This window comes from Centroberyx affinis, unplaced genomic scaffold (genome assembly GCF_046629955.1).
Source record: "Centroberyx affinis isolate AG114_WGS23_722 - 3 ecotype Tasmania unplaced genomic scaffold, CSIRO-AGI_Caff_v1 ptg008571l_1, whole genome shotgun sequence".
Lineage (NCBI taxonomy): Eukaryota > Metazoa > Chordata > Actinopteri > Beryciformes > Berycidae > Centroberyx > Centroberyx affinis.
The window spans coordinates 1-21,263 of NW_027284241.1; the positions used below are offsets into that span (position 1 = coordinate 1).

Consider the following 21,263-nt stretch of genomic DNA (forward strand, 5'->3'; position numbering starts at 1 on the left):
AGCACTTGCAGCCAAATTTGTCCCAATTATGTAGGGCGCGACTAACACGGTGAATCCAGGAGCACTGTGGAGCCCGGAAACTGTCAATCACATGAAAGTGGATATACCCGTCTGAGAAAATGTGTTGGCTTCTAACCTCTTTCCATAGGGGGCATCCCACCGGCGCCCTCAGGTTTAGGAGCCTTGCACTGGTTACACTCGTTACGCCACGAAAAGTTCAAGTTGCCGCAATCGCTGAGGAGAGATGTGGACAGAGGACAGTCACAGTAAACAACCACGAGAAAATGACACGGATGTGAATTCCATCTCTCTCACACACACTTCACTATTCTGGTATGGACCTTCCCAGTGGTGGAAGAAGTACTCAGATCTTTTACTTCAGTAAAAGTAGAAATACCACAGTATAAAAATACTCTGTTACAAGTAAAAGTCCTGCATTCAAAATGTTACTTAAGTAAAAGTACAAAAGTATTAGCATCAAAATGTACTTAAAGCAACAAAAGTAAAAGTACTCATTATGCATTAAGCATCACTTTAATGTTGCAGCTGGAAAAGGTGGGGCTAATTTCCAGTACTTTATATACTGCTGAGTATCTTACAGTAATCTATAATAATACATCACAATTTATTAGTTGATTATATTTTGAATCTGCAAATTAACTAGTAACTTAAGCTATCAAATAAAGGTAGTGGAGTAAAAAGTACAATATTTCCCTCTGAAATGTAGTGGAGTAGAAGTACAAAGTAGCATAAAATGGAAATACTCAAGTAAAGTACAAGTACCTCAAAATTGTACTTAAGTACAGTATGCGAGTAAATGTACTTAGTTACTTTCCACCTCTGGACCTTCCATTAATTGCATTCATTCCCTAGCCCCCAACTCTAATTTAAGGCTAATCCTAATTCTACTCTCACTCTAAAACCAAGTCCTAACCCTAAACTAACCTTAAACCTACTAAACTAACCTAACATAAACCTAATCCTAATTCTAATCTTAGCCCCAAGTACTAGGCCTAATCCTCAACTAGCCTCTTGAAGAAGTGAGGAGCGGCTAAAATGATGTCACTCAGAAGGTCTAAAACTAAAACTGCTTCGCACAAGGATATAAAAAAAAAACGACCACACACATGCACAGGTAGCAAATCCTGACTCACGGGTTTGAACACTTCCAGTCTCCAGCTCTCTGCTGTCCACCTCCACCTCCTCCACCTCCTCCTCCTCCACCTCCTCCACCTCCTCCTCCTCCTCCTCCTCCCCCGTTTCCTGCTGGGAAGCCTCCTCCTCCTCTGCCCCCTCCGAACCCGCCACGACCCATCGGCCCTACACGGTGCATGGAATGAGCAAATAACCAAAGCGGTGAGATCTGCTGTTTGTGTCATCCTCTAACCCTATGATGGATGAACTTGACTCTTAGCACACCTAGCACCAGAGGCAACTGGCAGCTCATTCATTTTATGACGTGACGTAGTTGAAAGCTAGCACACTCCTGCTATTCAAACCATTTCTTTATTCTGCATACTTTCAGTTACAGACTCTTTGGCCTTTGCATGTGATTATATAAGAACTGATGTCAATCTCCATTGGCTTCTAATTGCTAACAGGACAGTAGGGCTGAACGATTTTGAAAAAATAACTAATTGCGATTATTTTGACTGACATTGCAATTGCGATATGATTTGCGATATTAGAGGGAATGATAATTTTTACATCATTATTCTCATTTTCATTGAAAAAGGTATTAAAATGATTATGGTGTGATTTTTGCGGGGATCTGTACCAAACAAAGATGTTTTCTTAAGTCTGTAGAATATGATGTGTAGGTCAGGACATCTCTGCAGCACCACAATATTTAATTTAAAATGCTATTTTGACACATTTCACTTTTAACAAATATTGCACCTCCTGCGATCTGAAAATTGCAGTAGGCCATATTGCGATTTCGATAAAAATTAATTGTTCAGCCCTACAGGATGGTACTGCAAATTTTGACATACCAATATGAGAGCGTTTTTTTTTTTTTTTTTTTAACCACAGATTGTCTTGCTAACAATCAATAAGACAGGGTTCTAAAAATCATGAAACTTCCCTTCCAAAAAATGGAAACCTTCAGAAACCAAATGTAAGCAATGAAAGTGAAAAAAAGCCAGGGAAAAAAGTGTCATGCTGCAACTGACCTCCTCGTCCTCGACCGCCTCTCATGCCGCCCCTGCCTCCAAAGTCAGCTCTGCGGGTGGCAAAGGAAACCTTAATGGGATTTCCATTGAAGTCCTTCCCTGTTAAGGATAGACAGAGATCAAAAGTCATAAGGAGCTGTAATCTGATCTGAGGCAAGAAAAAAAAAAACAGTGGACTCTCGACACTGAATTTGATGCAATGCGAGAAAAATGATGGAATAGTTTGCACGAATTTTGCTCAAATGTAAATCGATTATGCGTTATGCACCACATTAGTGTCCAAGTTTAATTGGATGGCTGTGCAGATGTCAAAATTTTCTCCTAGATGGAATAAATGATGAGAAATGAAAAAAGGCTGAACTGTAGTGTAGATCAGTGGTTCTCAACGTGGGGTCCGGGGACCACCAGGGGTCCTTGAGGGGGTCCCAGGAGGTCCCCAGCAAGTTGATGAACTGTTAAAGTTTACCATTTCATTTATGTTATCAACAATTAGAGAATATAGAATAATGACTATTTGGATCATAGTTTGACTGTTATCTCTCTACCTACAATAGACTACCTACAACAGATAGTCAAGGAATTCTGGACAAAATCATATTTAACAATAAAAGTATTCTCAGATTTGGGTCCAAGAGGCAAAATCTCATCAAATGGGGGTCTGTGGCTTTAATATGGACTAAATTAGGGTCCTTGATATGAAAAAGGCTGAGATTCACTGATGTAGATGATACAGGCAAAAAAAAAGTGTACAAAAATCAAACGGCTCAAAACAATGTATTTCTTAACTTCCTGTAAGTATACTATGATGTTTGGACTCTTCACCCTACATTCGAGGGCTACATATTTTAAGTGATATATCTTAGCAACAAGGTGATGTGCTAGGTTGTTATGGCAGCATCAATACAAAGTTCTGCCAATTTATCTTTACAATAGACTGGTGTTCTACTGATTTTGACAACCAAGTTCTCCCAGTAAGACTTTCTACAGTCACATTTCACAAAGCTTTCATTTTGTACATCTACAGACAGGAGTTGAATTTGGATTTGACCCTGAGACTGACTGAAGACAAAGCACTTACCATCAAACCAGTCGATGGCAGCCTTGGCTGAGGGAGGGTCGTCGAAGGAAACCGTGGCCTCTCCCTTCAGCTTCCCCGTCTCTCTGTCTGTGTACAGGTTGATCATGGGCAGACCTGTCTTCTTATTGACCTGAGAGGACGGAAAAGAAGGAAGAGACGAGGACAAACGCAGGGGTTTGGTTATATCACATAAAAAGGGAAATGGTGTGAGAAAAACAAAAATGGATAATCCGGTAGCAAAAAAAAAATACAATAGTCAGCTGGATTAATCTTTAAAGCAGAACAGAGCCCAGCCATAGTTTGTTGGGATCATCACCATTACTTTATACATCCTATGTCCCAGGAACACTACTCTGTCCGTACTCGGTTTTGAAACGAAAACTGTCCATCCATATTCCTCTCATGCGTGACATCATTTTTCGGCCCAAATAATGTGAAAATGATTGCCTTTAACTACGTCCAATGCTAATGCTGACTATTTTTGCTTTCAGGAGTCCCTCTGTTTTGCATTTCTTTATTTGTTGACGTGGATTCTAATGGGTTTTGAAGCTGCAATTTAAAAAAAAAAATAAAAAAAACTTATCTTAATATTCCAGCATTTCATGACTTTGTGAAACGAGGAAAACAGACCGTAAGGAGAAAAGCACAACATTCATCCCATGGTTGTTAGCAAAGTATTTCATAAAAATTCAGTAATGTGTTAAAATGTGTAATAACTTCATCTTATGTCATTTGTGCTTATTTCACCCTTTTCAAAAATTGGCAAATATTTGAGGCAAAAAATGATTGGATCCAGATATAATCCGAAAGCACCGAAATGACGACAACACTTGAGGACTATTGGAGTTTCAAGACACTCCCCTTCTAAATATCTCTGTTGGATCTCTGCTCTGATTAGCTCAATTGTGAAAAAGTGACTATGCCAGTTAATGTCATTGCAACTCTTTGGTAGCCAGTAGAGGTTGATATAAGTCATAAATTACTTAATGTCCCTTCAAATCTTATAGATGTCCAAAGGCCACAGAAATGTCCCCATGGTGTGGCGTATTAGAGGTACCTTGATGATCCCGATCTGCTTAAAAAAGTCTGCCACTGAGTCAACAGTGTAGTCATCTCCCAGGCCTTGCACGAAGATGGTGTTATTGTCAGAGTTATCCTGGTCTTGCACTGTTGGAAGATAATATGAAGAGGTGTTAGAGTGGGCAACAAGACGTTGGACACCTCAACCCTTAAACCTCACTGTTATGTCATTTTTTGGCCCACACTGTGCGCGACCAGCACTAGTCCTAAGCAATATGAACTGCGATTCCCCTCATGAATCTCAAGATGCGTGTAAGTGGTATTCCTGGAAAAATTATGTGGTATCTTTTGTTTGTATCAAACTCTGTGTAAGTCAGATGAACATAGTGATCAGTGGAGCTCTTAGAAATCCCCTTCCTGCTGCTACCTCACCTAGTTTTGCCAATATTTTCAGGGTAATGGCGGCCTGAAAGGTAAGAATGTCACAGACAAGCTAACGTTGTGACAAATATTACTTGACTCGGTTATTTCCTTAACATTACAACTACAGGCTAGAACCACAGGCTCTCAGGCTGACTGATAGAGCTTTAGATCAACGAGGAACCACTGAATTAGCTTGGTAAGAAACGCAAAGTCTGACTACTACCTGACCTCTCTTTCAAACTGCAACGTGAGAGTTCTTTGAAAAACAATCCCACCGCCTCTCTCCCCTCCCAGATTAACTGTGAAAATGGTCTTATCACACACAAAACAGGTATGTGTGAAGCTTTTAGCCGTCACGGCATCTCCTCTGGGCATTTATTTGACAGGCTGTCTACTACTCTAGCCCTTGGAGTAGGAACTTCCTCCACTCCATTCTTCTGTCCTGGCTATACATTCTCTTTTACCTGCCCTAAGGTATGGTAAGCCCTAAGGTATGGAAAGCCGTGCAGGTTTTTCCTCTGCATAAAAGGTGGCAATGCCAGTGGTTTAAACAACTATCATCCTATTTCCAAGCTTTCCTGTCTTGCAGTCTTAGCCAAGCCATCACTAAATTGCAGTCTGCCTTTGATACTTTTCAAATATCCCTAATTAATAATTAACTTTTCCCAAACTCTGATAAACCTAAACGTATGTTATTTTCAAAGTGTCACTCGGTGAACACCTCTAATATTGGTATTCACACTCTTCATGGGACCCTAACTGAAACTGTAGAATCTTATAAATACCTAGTAAACTTTCCTTATATCCCATGCAGAACACCTGTCTCACAAGTTGGAACATTTTCAAAGTGTGCTTTTCTATGGCTAACAGGAAAATTATCTAAAAAATATCTACAAGCAAGTCTGCTTTTAATCATAGAGACACTCTGTATTCACATGCTGCCCCTTCCACGTTTTACTTCCATTATTACTGGTAATAAATTTCACACTCACCACTGTGTCCTATATAGAAAAAGTGGGATGGCGATCTTTAACAAAAAATTCACTATATTCTACATGTAAATACCGAGCTCCACAAAACTGGTTTTCAATACTATGCCCCTTATAAATGGAACAATTTGCAGAAGTCTTTGAAATTAGAATTGCTTGTTTCCGTAGAAAATTTTAAATTCTTAAACTTTGATTTTCTTAACGTCTGTAACGGTTTCCTCTGATCTATCTTTGTCTGTGTGGCAATGTATGAATGAACTGTACTTGAAGGTCTTTGATGAAGATCTTGATCTCAATGAGCTTTCCTTCTTAAATAAAGAAATTATTATTATTTATATGAAAATGTCATAGATTATTACTTGATTACTATGCGTTACAAATATTACGATTAACCTCAAAACTATCCTCGATCCTTCGAAACTGCAAAATGAAAAGATCAACATTTGCTGGAGCGGGGTTGTCCTGGTGGCTCGGTTGCCGAAGGTGCATACCATGTGTGACTTCCTGGGTTTGAATTCCACGCGATCCCCCTCTCTCTCTCAATCTTTCTGGTCTCTCTACTTTTGAACTGTTTAATAAAAGGCAAAAATGCAGGGGAAAAACGGGGAAAAAAAACGGAAAAAAAGACACTTACTGGAGCTGTGTCCTCCATGCCCATGTCCCTGGTCTCTTGGTCCTGAAGGGGGCAAGAGAGAGGTTTCAGTTGGGGAAAAGAACAGTGATGACACACACACACACACACACACACACACACACCACTCTCCCACAAAGTAGACATTCATAGCCTATTTCATGCACTCCAAATGCCAACCAAAACTGCTACATCATTCCGCTTACAATGTCTCTGTATGTAGTGCACGGTCTCGGTTGCTTACCATGACCCATTCATGTGCCACAACCGAAATACTTTACAGTCCTAATCTTTCAACCATGATGTTATTCCATTCCATCACCTCTTTCATGATTATCCACACCCTACATCGTGTGTACACAGAACACGTTTCAGAAGGAACTAATGACATTGCACAACTGATATTTTCTCGAAGCCACAAGGAGCAGGATACAAAACAAGGTGACCCACATTTTTGAAGTACTGGCCTTCCATTTGATGTTGTGCACCAGAACACGCCGCCAACACACCATACCATTTCATTGGTATTTTAATTGTTTTGGATCTGACAAGCAAACAGACTCATGTGTGATCCTATGACACTTCCCTTGGACAGTGTAATGGGCAGACTACCACTTGCGCAGAGCCATACAGGTTGGGTTCTTGGATCTGATGTGTAAAACAGACCACACTTCAATCCATTTGCCAACAGCACATTTCTTAATACTGCTTGAAAAGATTCCCTTCCACACAAATATGCTACCTTGATGGGCTACTTCACTTTTAAAAACTTTTGGAACCAAGCAACAGATCGCAACATAGTCCTTTTCATCATGGAAACCGTCAGCAGAACTGTTAATGCGTGTCATGCATTCATTCCTTTTTCTACTTTTAGTCTTCACATTGCTCAGTATTTGCTCCGTTGAAGTTTTTCCAACACAGATGTCTTAGGAATAAGCATACCATGGCTTTCATTCTGTCTTTTCCAGTCATTTCCCCAAGTACACAATGAGAACATGATAAGATTTCCCCATAAACAACATTTAGTTAAGTACCAAAGATAGTGATGCACACACGGTACCCATTTGTAAAACCGACTTCAACCGTTAAGTGATTAAAGGTTACCATTCATCCCATTTTTGCAACACCTTAGGAATTCTTTGGTGTGTTAACTCCTTTCCCAGTGGATTGATATGCAGTGGCATTGTCAGTGTAATTCCTAGTAAGAGACAGAGCTTCAAGGACCGATACAATGTTCCTTATTTCAAACAAACTTCTGCATTGTCATCAGAAGTCGCAGTCTTTGAATCACTGCTGTTACGACTCAAAACATGGTTGTTCAAGCTAGTAGAACATTATTATTCACGGTAATGAGAGTTGTTGCATCCTGCAACACAGGAAGGAAGAAAGCTGAAAACTCTTTTGGACTTCCCAGAATGCGACTCAGTAGACCAACCGGACCAGTAGACCAACCAGTTACTCCTGGCACGGTAGATGACTTAGCAAAATTGTTATGTACACCTGTTGAGTAAATTACATGGCTTGTCCTAGCCTGATATCATCATACTATAAAGCAAGGAATCTCTGTCTGTATGTGTGTCCTTCGCATATCTCAAGAACCATTCGTCCGACCTAATTCACACTTGGCGGGTGTGTTGCTGGGGACCCAAGGACGCGCAGTGTCGAGTGTGAAGTTGTTTGGATGAGCGGTTCTCGAGCTGCAAACAGCAATACCGGAGGCCAAGCAATCGGCCCGTTCCCAACAGGCATGTTTTGAACGGGCACTGCACTAGTTCAGACTGAATGGCCATTTCATTGCCACTCCATTATTCAGCCCGACATTGCCTCCATGTTGGCCGTTTTCTGTGTGTAGGGGGTTGATTTTCCCCTAACCAATCACTAGTGACTGACGTGTCCGGCCACTCTGACGTTATTTTCAGTGATGCTGGGTGTATTTACCAACTTTACCAAGAACGTCTGTCGTTTTTGACAAAAATATCATCTTTGCAAAGACAATATGTTGGTTAAGGGGTGATTTCAACAAATATTATTCGGCCGAAATGTCAAGGAAAAGCTTTTAGCCGTCACGTCATCTCCTCTGGACATTTATTTGACAGGCTGTCTACTACTCTAGCCCTTGTAGTAGGAAATTCCTCCACTCCATTCTTCTGTCCTGGCTAGAAATTCTCTTTTAGCTTACCTCAAGCAGCAGCCCTAAGGCATGGAAAGCCGTGCAGGTTTTTCCTCTGCATAAAAAGGTGGCAATGCCAGTGGTTTAAACAACTATCATCCTATTTCCAAGCTTTCCTGTCTTGCAATCTTAGCCAGGCCATCACTAAATTGCAGTCTGCCTTTGATACATTTAAAATATCCCTAATTAATCATTAACTTCTCCCAAACTCTGATAAACCTACACATATGTTATTTTCAAAGTGTCACTGTGAATACCTCTAATATTGGTATTCACACTCTTCAGGTAATTACCTAAAAGACAGCTATTGCAGATGCTGTTGACAACACTACTCCGACTGGTATCTAGTATGCTGGTCACCAGTTTCAACAAATATTTGGCATGTCAGAACTTTCATTTTGATCTGGACAAGGCAATCCTAAAAAATACCGATACCGACCCAATGCCTTTGGTCTCAGGCAGGTGACTCCAAGTTGGATAATGGAAGTCATAATCAATGTCATTGACAATGATCACTCTGTGACAGCTCTGTCCACACCACAGAACTGTGCAGCCTTAGGTCATGAACACCAAAATTCCAAAGAATAAACATTAAACCCAACAACATGTACACATTCAAATGTCATTAACAACCTTTGCACCTAGTTTATCCCCGTATGTTGGAGGTTGGGACTTCTGTGTTGGAGTTCTTTGGCTCAATACCCACTACCCTCCATTGTTCTGAATGGCCTGCCATCTTGGTGAGAAAGCACTAAACTTCCTTCTATTTACAGTTAAATGAGTGTCACCTTACAGGTACATGGCATTCCATGATAAAGCAATCAAACCAGTTTTTTCCCCTCCAACTCTCATCTCTGTGAAACCTTGCTAACTAGTGCCCATTCTTTCTTCCACAAGTTTTACAGCCATGCTATAATGGGTAATGTCAGACATCATGAGAAGATTAATACACATTTGTTTTTAATCCCTGAACTGGGCATTCTTTTTTTTAATTAATGTTCACATGAAGCCCACTACTTAGATCATGCTTGCAAAGTTTGATTCAACATGAGCAGTGAGCATCTTTCCAGGCTGTTGTAGTGATGTCTAACTTTTCTAATTTCTTTTCTGATTTCTATGGACTACCCCATCAGACATTGCAGATTCATGCACCATATAGGCACATGAGAAGACCAGACAAAGACAAGATCACTGATCATCCATCAACCAAAAAAAAAAAATCAATTGCCAAAGAGGCAAGACGGAGTACGAGAAAAACTAAGCCAATTAAGTTACTGTGCAGCTCCCTCTGGTGGGAATTTTCCATCACAGAGAGAACTGGCAGTCTCTTAAGTACTGAGAACATTCACACACTGAGGGGTTCTTACCTGTAAAGCTGGTAGCATGAAGACATTGTACATCACATTCTACCCCGCATAGCATATTGAGGAGCCTGGCTGTAATGCCAAGTAGTGAAAGCCCTGCATAGTAACGAGTATACTGCACTCAGGATGAGTCGATTCCCCCTATCATCATATTTTATGGTTTTATGGTTTATGGTTTTCATTGGTTTAGTTTTTTCAGCGGATTTGTCAACCTCAATATGCTATGCACAATCACATTTTTCTCTGCATGTGTTCACATACCCACTGTTGCTCTCCAAAGGCAATCAGTGTAATAGTAACAGCAGAATTTCACTTATCCACGCATTTGTTGATACTTGGAATGTTGATCCATTTTTTGCTAGGATATATTTCCAAATGGCAAACTTCAAATCCCACTTCAAAAATTACCACGCTACAAATTTGACCTGCCCTGGGCTTTCAGCATCTTTAGTATTCACACCTCCCATCCCATTATTAGCTTTGACTGTTTAAACTCATCAAGCCCTTTTGTTCAAACTGGTTTTGTCACTTACCACCAAACTTATTGAATCCTCCACGGTCGCCCATTCTGATGAAGAGGGAGAGAAAAGCGACAAGCAATGAAGGCTGGTGCTGACAGCAATTTCTCTCAAGGGGGTTGTGGGCGTAGGTGGGTAACCTTCACTTTCATAGTCCCTCCATAGAGACAATCCACCTTCTCCCTCTTGGCACTCGCCCTGTTGAACCCCTCGTCCTTTCCGTTCAATATCTCTTGAATAAACCTCAACTCTCTCTATTATTAGAGTTTATTCTGTTATGGTGAAGATGCGGACAGAGGCCGGTTTAATGACCTCGTCTGCTTAGTGAATTTGTTCACAGGCAGCTGAAATTTGCCGTTTTCTAACCAATAGTTCAATAAAGTCTTTTAGTGACTTGTGTAGGTACCCACGTTAACGCCATCTTACAATTTATTTTTCGCATCAGTCGACCAACCCAAACCTAATACCTTTGACTCCAGGACGGGTGTTGGGTATATGGTTAGGTCTTGGACAACCTTTTTTCTTCACACCAATTGCAGCAACATTCAAACAAAGTATTCTCTTTGAGACTGAACACACATCTGTTCTACTGTCCTCCAAAATTACATTTTCTTTCACCATCCTCCCCTCCAACTATGAGTAGATTGTAACTGTCTATGCACTTCCTTGCTTTTGCAATTTCTCAAATGAAGGCCTAAGAGCAGAAACCCACCCTGGAGAGAGGGTAAAAGCCTAGGAGAAGATTCAAAGATTGATTAAAGCAGAGTATTACACAGTGTAAGGGCTTGTTGGGAAGGTGGTAGGAAGAGGTGAGATAGGTAAGGTGATGGGAATGTCTTGTGGTATGCTGGTGAGTGGACAGTGTCAAGGCTAAGGTATACTTGCTGTGGAAATACATTTTGGGAGGCTCTTAAGGACACATTTGTTGGGGAAAAAAGCACCGCATTGGCTTTGAACTCCACAGTGTGAACTAGCTGAATTCTTCACACACCAGCCACCACTGTGTGACCGACTGCAATTGGTCTAAAATATCACCAGAGTGGTTGTGCTCCTTTGTGAAAAACTGTCTCCATTTCCTTTTCTGGTTCATTGCCTTTGCTTCCATCTCCATGCTACCATCTCATGGTCAGTTCTTCTAAATGAATGGTTTGGAGGCTCAGCTTGCTGATCTTGTTAGAGGATATCTGTACCTTTACGACCAATCATTTTTGTCACTACTATTTCGGGTTTCCTTAAATTGGAATTACCTTTTTAATCTTCTTGCGCCCCACTGACATGGAGTGCAAATTAATGACAAATACGAACCTGCAGCGAGTATACACAAATTTGTATGCCGCAACGTGTTCAACTGTATTTCTATTTCGAGCAAGTTCAACGTGGTTGGAAGTATACCGTCACCTTTAGTGGGCACATTAACACTTGCTTAGATTGTTCAAGAAGTGGTTTAGGCTTGAATATCCATACACTTCATTAGAACAGAATACCATGTTCAGTGTAAAGCAAGAGAGGTGTGGTGAGGGACAAACTTCTATGTATGACTTTTAAAATGCAAACCCTTATGCAAGATAACCCAAACGTAAAAACAAAGAATTTGAATTCTTGGACAAATTAGGATAAAATACATCAGCGGCAACAGTGCTTTTATAAAGCAAAACAGGAGGATATCAGCTGGTATGCAAGACATTGGTGCGCTATCTCATCTGCCTATTTTAGGTAATATTGTGAAGATACGTTGGGAATTGGGTTCTGAAGATTATAATGAGAGGGAAGGGGATGCAAATATAATTCATGGATGTGAGAGCATACAATGAAATGGCAAACTCATTTGTCTATGTGAGTTCATATAGATCAGACATCAACATTATTATATGAGGTTACAAATAATCTTAACAGTCCATGAAACATTGTGCAACCTCTGTAAAAAACAAAAGTGAACTGAGAATATGCTGATATCAACTTACCATACCAGATCACAAGAGTATCTAGTACCGGGAACACCATTTGTTAATAAGGAAATAGGGAAATTCACTCTTATCTTTTGTGTACTGTGCAAACAACTGATTAATTGTTGTCATGGCCTTGTACTGCAATTGCTCACTGTACTGTTCTGTAGTGTCAGTGTTTCATATATTTATTCTATAGGCCTAATTCTTGTTTCTTTTTTGTGTGTGTAACAGCTTCCTCTCAGTGAGTAAATACGGTATGAGTAAGGGTTTTGAAATGAATTCAAGTGAGTGTTACACATGTTTACACCCTGGCTTTCATGGGTTTACACTGTGTGGCAGCAATTTTCTGACCACTAGAGGGTGACAGAATCCGCAACACATTTGTAAATAACACACAGCAAAACCACTGTGCTACGGAGGCCTACCAAGGACAAACGGTGCAAAGCACCGTGTATCAATGCTGATAGCTAAGCTAAACGTACCTGCGGAAAATTCACGCCGGTTACCAGTCTCACTTTGCCAGACCTTTCTCTACGTGTCCCACAATGACAAGTGAAGAGGTAGGTAGCAAGTTTACTGGTTTACCAAGTTTACTCACTCGCTTCATCAATTCTGCCATTATGAGACATTTATCAGGAATGGGACGGGGTGAGGACCGCTTTTCAACAGTGAGGGAGGTCCCAAGCTAGTTTAAAAAAAAAGATTGGGAAACTTCCGAATGGTCCGGGAGCAGCTTTGTTCCGGACCAGAATTTGACAACAAGCTTTAAAAAAAGAAAAAAAGCAACATAGCTGGCCCGCGTGTGTGGATATTGGTTTATATCATTATGTCTCAATGAAACCTCCACATAGCACACATTAATTTCAGGATATTATATTGGTTATAAGGTCTGATATCGCTTATTGCAGGTTTAAGAAAGAATCTTAAAATCTTCTTTTACCTCAAAACTAGAATTTGTAGAATTTTATATAGAACTAGAGATACAAACAAACTAAAAATTGTTAGAAATGGTCATCCAAAGTATTTGGGGAAGCAGCACTTGTACACTTGTACAGGCAGACCTGTGGCTCATGGAGCTGGGAGTGTCATCACTCCAGCTGTATACGGCCTAGCCTTAGCAGGTCTTAAGAGAATACTGATCTTCCCTTCTGTCCAGCGGTCTCCCATGTCAGTGACCTTCAGTGACCACAGTTTACGTTTTAGCATATTATTCCAGTTGAGACCAAGGGTCCATTTTCTAATGATTCACGTCAATCAAAAGTGCATGGTCAGTGCAACTACACAGAAATGTCCTCGTTTTTGTGACAGTAGTGCCAGTTTTGTTCATAATGTAGATTTTCAAGTCATCGATATCGTTTCAGACCACCATTCAGTCATGACGCCTCTACTTTAATAAGCCCAACTAAATGGGCGCTTTGAGGCCTATGGCATGGCAGACTCCAAACCCCTACACAGTTTGATGACAACTCTTATAATTTGTGTAGTTTACAAGCTCAACTTGTGATTTGACCAACTTGGTCAAGTTTGTCATCTGTCAAGAAAAATCTTTTCAGATCTTGATGTTGTGCTTGTACTCAGACAACCATATAAACTGGAGACCGGTTTATGTCTATTTTTTAATCAGGCTACCAGCTGATGGAACCCATAAGGTATGTGAGTCATTCCATGTCAAATCACACACCATGACACCCACCATCTCAGATTGGTCTGAAAGGGTTCTGTAGTTAGAAACCAATAAGAAACCAAGTAGTTAGTAGGATTGTCGCGGTGGGTGGTGTTACCAGTGGCACCGGTGGCATACGGTCTTGGAGTCCATACCGGTGGCATTAGCCCCACACCGGGAATACCGTTATTTTGTATTTTGTAAAATAAAAGCACATATTCAGAACTTCCATGTTCAAGTTAGGCTACAAAATGATAAATGGCCATTTGTGACCATATGACCATTTATGCGGATTCCTCATGTCTTAATCATTATTGGAAAGGTTTGGTACAAATTGGTTGTTGGGTATTATATTTACAGAATATTACATGAATCCTACCAGGTGAATTTGGTGCAATCAATTCACTTAATTTCTCACTGATGTGTTTCTACAAAATACTGTTACAGGTCTGCTTACCTAATGCTAGCCATTTCTAACTGTAGAAATCATTTCAGAACAAGGTGAGACAGTGAATGTTGAAATTTCTTTTGTGTGATTTGACATTGAATGACCCATGCGATAATACAAAAAACATCAAATAAAAAAAAATAAAATTAACTAACCATCCAGCCTTAGAGCTACAAGTCATTTTTTCCCCCCTTTTAGGATAATGCTAACCGCCTATGGTTATACTGTATGTTAAAGCGGTAGCGTGCACACCGGACACAACTATCTACGGGAGACACAGAGATGATTTTGGTGCCAATCCTCTCACCAGATATTGGGTACGGTGACCAACTGGCCAAACTCCCAAAAAGTCGGTGTAGTCCTTTAAACCCTTCATGAGTTCAGTGAAACCACAGCTGCCATCAGTCAATGTCCAAAACAACAAGCATCAGGAAAGAATTTTTTTTTTTGCTTCGCTTTTCCCTCTTTCCATTAAAAGCCTGTTTTTCCCTCTTTCCATTAAAAGCCTGTTTTTTTTTCTCCCTTTTATTGGTTTATTTACCAACAGCTTTACATAGTGGTTCGTCATTCTTTTTCCATCAGCAGAATATGGACCTGGTCACATTCCACCCAGGCTAAGATGGGTATGTGTGTACTTCTACCCAGAATTGCAGCACAGGGCTAATGTATAATCCATGTCCTGAATGTAACTCTCAAGAGAGTAGTGTTTTGTTCTTATACACAGACGCATTGGTAATGTGTATGTGCACATCTTAAAAAGGTACCTGTACAGTGTTAATAACATATTGCTGTGAAATTAGTGGCGACACATTGTAATTCTAGCAAAAGAAACAAAAATTTCAGTCATTTCAAGCAGTAGCCTGATGAATTGTTTTGTGCTTTCATTTAGCCCAATTTATAAATTCCTGAGCTTAATTCCACTGGGAAGGAAAAAAATAATAAAAATACAGTGAGCAAAAGCAGCTCACAACTGCTACAGAATGTAGCATGTTGCTACTGATTGTTAGAGAAGATTCTACCCTGGTTCATTCTAATTTAATACTGTGCACAGTTCCACATGTGACCAAAGGTGAAGAAAGACTTTATATGAATCTCTGTACACCAGAATTCATGTGTCCTACATGAGTCCAAACAGAATCTGATGCAGGTACAGAGACAGGACAGGACAGATAATATGGACGCAGGAGGGGAGAGTTTTAAACACTTACCCCATGCTGCCTCTCCCTCTTGGTCCGCCTCTGCCACCTCGGTCAAAACCGCGGTCAAATCCACCGCCGCCGCTGCCACCGCGACCTCCGAATCCACCTCCACGGCCCCTGCCACCACGGCCATCCTGGCCTCCGTAGCCTCCTTCCTGGCCACCGTATCCTCCACCTCCTCCGCTCAATGGTGGGCTGTCCTGTCCATATCCTTAGATAATAATTGGAGGATCAGACCTCAACCGTCTTGCTTGGACAGCGAGCATTAGCCAAAGCATTAGCAATATACAAGTCTGTCTTACCATCTATCTTGGCCAAGCACCACCACTGCCCAGAATTACAGGGAAATATGTATAAAATTATGTACATGACATGTAGATTTTCTGCATATGCTGTAAAGGAACAGCCATTACAGCATATTACAGCAAATGTTCCTTTATCCTTTTATATAGTTTTTAGCATTGCTTTGGCTTTGAACTACAGCCATTTTTGCACATTGTTCCCCTTCTTCGCATTAGGTTTACGCAGTTATTCATTTCTAAGTTTACTTGTACCTCCAAGATTATGGAGAAAGTAGTTTTAAAGCAACTCTTAGGAATCATGGAGCGAAATAACATTTGTAAAGAAATGAAGTCAGGTTTTCGCCAGCACCATAGCACTGAAACCGCCCTTCTCAAGGTTATTGATGATCTGAGGAACGCAGGTGAGGTGTGCTGGTGCTGCTCAATTACTACTATGGAATGGGTTGGTGTCTCTCAAACTGCCATGGAATGGCTCTAATCTTACCTATCAAAGAGTGTTTCCACTGGTGACCATGTTTCCTCTGTCTCGTTAGTTACATGTACTGTACCTCAAGGTTAAATTCTAGATCCAAATTCTCATTACACATGCTACCACTTGGCCACTTTGTCCGTTTGCATGCCATTGCCACTACACTGATGATACTCCACTATATCTGTCCTAAAACCTAATGACTTCAGTAAGTTGGCCGTATTAAATCATTGTTTAGATGATGTTCAGGACTGGATGTCTCAGAACTTTCTGCAGTTAAACTTTGACAAAACTTAGGTTCTTGTTATTGGCTCTGAATGCATTTCAAGACAAGAATTAGAATTCAGTAATTTGTTTTCTCCAATGAAGAAGTATTGCCAAGCTGTCATATCTTCTTGTCATGATTACTATAACACCTCATTTACTTGCCAAGTGCCTACAGTAAAAAGTAACTGAAACGTTTTGGGTACCAATAAGCCTGTCATGTTCCTCACCTCCACTCTGGCCATACTGGCTCTGCTGGCTCTGCTGACTGTAGCTCTGCGGAGGGGGGGAGCTGTAGCTGGGAGGCTGGTTGTAGGGAGCTCCCCCATGCGGTGATGGTTGTTGGTGGCTCCCACTGTTCCCATAGCCACCAGTCTGGCCCCCGCTGCTGCTGTAACCACCTCCACTCTGGCCACTGTAGCCGCCCCCACTCTGCTGCTGGCCATAGCCAGGGGCTTGGGAGTTACCCCCGTAGCTGTTGAGGGTAGGGCAGAGGACTTAAATAGTATTTTAAAATAAAAAAAAACAAAACTCTACATTTGTGTAAAATAAATAAATGTACATTTAAAATGGTGAAAAAATGGATACCCCAGTAAGTTGCAATTTAATTTTTTTCAATTTAGAATCGATTCTGCAAATCCTGATATTGATGATATTGTAAAGGTATTCTAAAGATCAGAAGTACAGAAGCTCCACTTAGCCAAACTACATCTGTTCAATAATAATGACTCAATAAAAGTAACATCATCTGTAAGCTTTGCTATTTAGTATTAAAATTGAACCTGAACCTGGTTACTTCTACTCTTATACTGTACACACCATATTAGAGTACATTTTCAGTGTGTATGATTTCATGTTATTACAAATGATTTCAGTTCACTACAGCACACAGATGTTGCCTTGTTTCCATTTACTTTGCCTAATAAAGAGGAATGGAATTATTAAAATCAGTTTTTGCCTTAATTTGTCCCCTAATCCATATCAATAATGCACATAATTGTGTACCACAATATTGCACTTAAGATGCACTTTATAGTTTGTATCAATTCACTGCAAATTTCCATTGTATGACATATCCATACCTGTGAAGTATTGAAACACATCATGACCCACAGTATCAAAATCGAATCGTATAGTGAGGTCCTTGAAAATATCTAGCCCTATTTGATAACATTACAACATTAACAACTGTAAAAATTCTCTTATACAGTGATACCAGTGGAAAAAAAGGCAGCCTTAATCATTTTGCTGCTAATACCTTCCCATACCTTGTTAGATAAATATATGATAGACTAAAGCAGTACATTAGAAGTAGTAAAGGAAGCAGTAGCTCTAATGATGTCCTACCCTGGAGGGGAAGAGGAAGAAGGCTGCTGCTGGCCGTAACTGGAGTAGGATGACTGCTGGCTGTAGCTGTTGGGAGAGGCCTGGCTACCACTGTTATAGCCTCCAGAGCTATAGGACTGATTAGGCTGGGTATAGCCACCTCCACTCTGGTTAGGAGGTGGAGAACCATATCCTCCTGGGAGGAGAGAGGCGATGGAGATGAGGAGTTAATATAGTGGTAATGAAAATAAAATGACTGTAGTATGGAATTAGACATACATTTGCCACAGATCCGTAAAAAGTAAGCAATACTTAATTTTGTTCTAAATTCTACACTTGAGTAAGACCTTTAATTAAAAGGGAAATGTCACCCAAAAAAATCACTTTTAAAAAATCCACAGTTTAAAAAGTCATGTTACTTCTGAGCCCCAGGACAGTTCAGTCAATAATTGTGAAATTGCACCACTCTTTCCTAAAGCTAGAAGCTAACTCTTGAATTTGTAATTTCAAGGGTTATCTCTATGAGAGGCTAGAAGCTAGAGAACTAACCCTTGAAGTTGTAATTTCAATGGTTATCTCTATGATAGACTAGAAGCTAGAGAACTAACCCTTGAAGTTGTAATTTCAAGGGTTATCTCTATGATAAGCTAGAAGCTAGAGAACTAACACTTGAAGTTGTAAAGTCAAGGGTTATCTCTCTGATTTCTAGCTTTATGAAAGAGTGGTGCAAGGTCACAAACATTGACTGAACTGTCCTGGGGCTCAGGAATAATATATGGGAATTCTCAAAATGGGTGGCATTCCCCTTTAACCTGACTGACCTTTACCAATTCGCAGGATCTGATCCAACTAGCCTATCCCTTGTTGAGGTTATCAAGTGGGCACCTCCCATCACAGATATTTTGTATCCCAGGGAGGAAAAAGTAGCTAGTAGCACAGCCTATGTATTTGCCTTGTTTAAATCTCAACAATGTGCTCATATACCTGACTGAGGCTGGCCATAGCTGCCATAGCTTCCTTGGTTGTAGGAGGCAGAGCTGCTGTCAGAGTTCTGGCTATAGCCTCCATAACCCTGCTGGCTATAGCTCTGGCCAGAGGACTGACCGTAGCCCTGGTTAGCTCCACCACCATAGGACCCATAGCTGCAGGAGGAAAAACAAGTTGTCACGCCACACATAAACACACACCTTACACAGGAAAAGTGTAAATGATTAATCAAAAAAATTATAATTGATAATGACAGTAATCATTAGTTACAGTCATAGTTCTGAGTATATGTATCAATTTCTAGTTCAGGATGATTTACACTACTGGATGAAGACAAAACATTTTTTAGAAGTTCAGACGGGGGGTCAGTGAATGGGGGGCATTCACTGACTACAGAGCAGCTCCAGAAAGTGTATCCTGATGATATAACAGAATAGAGTGGGAATAGAGGGTCCTGCTTGCTATAGTTGGGAAAGAGTTGTTAACTAACTGTCCAGGACCATATGAATAACATGGGAATTTTGTTTCACAGTTTATTCCTCACTGTGTACAGTCTAAATTGGGTAGATGAATACCAAAAGGCTTACCCCTGGGCAGACGGTTGGGAATAATCTAGGGAAAAAAAGGGGGAAGGTCAATGAAGTGACATCTTAAAAGAAACACCTAAGAGCATCACTATTCTGAATGAGTCATACAGTTAACGCCAAGTGCCATTCAAAAATCTGGCAATTGTATGTGTCGGCAAACGCAAAGACACATACCTAATAAAATGTGACTTAAAACCTTTTCTGAATCAGTCAGTGGGATCCTATCTTCAATTCGGCGTACATATAATCCACCAAACAGCAATTGTTTCAATAAAATATCAACTTTTGTTACCGATTGGTCTGTTTGCCTGCCACAATGTTGCACCAAAATTCACCGTGGAGGACGGTAGTCAGCAGTGTGAAGTTGAAATTGTATTCAAACAAATGCTGCTTGCTTGATTCTATGTATGCCGTATTGAAAACGGTCTCGTCCCGACTCAAAAAAAAGGTCACTTTAACTTAATGAATCATATTTTCTGAGGTTGTGTGCCTTTGCAGCTAAGCAGCCGTGCTAAATTGCCAGATTGTTGTATGCAGTTTGACGTGACGTTCTCGCAATAAATAGAAAGAATGGCACGTAACGTCGGGCTAATTTAAACAGTGCTATGAGCACCTGCACATCTCTATCATCTGAGTCAACCCCCCTGCACAATAGACTCTGAGGCAGAGCCAACAGACAGAACTAGGTCAGTAGCACAAGCAGCCCAATTAATAGCAAATGAGCCCACTGGGCTAGCTAGATAGCATAGTAGCTATATGGTAACGCTAACGTTACATTTGTTAGTGCCAGCAAGCTTAGCCAAGAGCTTTTTTTTTATCAGCTCTTACCGGCTAATTTTAACAAGAGAAACATACCTCACGCTCTAACCATTTTACTGCCATTAGTCGACCTAGGTCGGTGGTTTAACGTTAGCTTAGCACTATGACGGTGAATATATCTGTTAGCTTGTTAACATTCACTATTCGACTATCCAAACACTAGATATATGCGGTAGGTACTTACCGTTAGACGCCATTTCAACAAACGAAAAACGGGTTTATTGTCTAAAACCAAAACCCTGGGAACGCTATACAGTTTCTGTTGTTAGCTGCCGACTAAAGACCGATGCATCTGCGCCGCCTAGTGGCCAGCTACGCAAACTACCGCCTTGCAGTTTCTGCGCAGAGCAGAACGTGACTGAACGTGACTCATTAATACAGTGACAGTGTATTGTGCTGTACTTTTCTAACAAAGGCTTATTTCAACTCTCATAGCAGTGGTACAGTTGTTAGAACGGGCGCTCCAGTATCCTTTTTCAGTTCAGCCAGATAGGCGGTGTGTAGGAAGATGTTATTGAGTCTGTGAATGTTTGGCTGCCCAGTATTTATGGCATCTTGCATAGGCATATATGGGTGAAAACGTGTGCTGTGAAGATGATATTTTTGGGGGAAAAAACAGAATATGTAGTTTCATTTACTACAGCTCCCTCCATAAATACATTATTTTTTTCCACTGCTGTACACAAAAAGAGCTGAAAAAGTTGCAAAGATATCTTGGTGGATGGACACAGTGGAAAAACACACAACAAAGCACACACCAAACAGACATAAACACACACAGGACACCCTCCCCCATCCCATCCCACAATTTTGTTCTGGATTTTTTTATTATGTCCGTCCACCATGGTACATGATAGCCTACACAGTGCATGCAAGACATTATTTG

The 21,263-nt window shown here is 40.6% G+C and overlaps 1 protein-coding gene across 1 annotated transcript; it reads right to left on the minus strand.

Moving 5' to 3' along the window:
* Positions 1-167: 167 nt before the first annotated feature.
* fus (FUS RNA binding protein) lies at positions 168-20,685 on the minus strand. The gene is made up of 12 exons (XM_071514365.1): positions 20,562-20,685; positions 19,559-19,583; positions 18,969-19,126; positions 18,006-18,180; positions 16,889-17,133; positions 15,633-15,834; positions 10,383-10,417; positions 6,319-6,360; positions 4,310-4,419; positions 3,253-3,382; positions 2,175-2,273; positions 168-234 (listed from the first exon to the last, which is right to left on the minus strand). The coding sequence occupies exons 1-12, from the start codon at positions 20,572-20,574 to the stop codon at positions 218-220; spliced, it is 1,251 nt and encodes a 416-aa protein (XP_071370466.1). The 5' UTR covers positions 20,575-20,685; the 3' UTR covers positions 168-217.
* Between the last annotated feature and the right edge of the window lie 578 nt (positions 20,686-21,263).

Excerpts from the sequence above, each read along its gene's own strand:
- fus (XM_071514365.1), bottom strand. Across the intron at positions 10,418-15,632 it reads AGAGGGAGAGGCAGCATGGG|AATGGGCGACCGTGGAGGAT; the intron begins GTAAGTGTTTAA and ends CCTCTTCATCAG. Across the intron at positions 4,420-6,318 it reads GCATGGAGGACACAGCTCCA|TGCAAGACCAGGATAACTCT; the intron begins GTAAGTGTCTTT and ends ATCTTCCAACAG.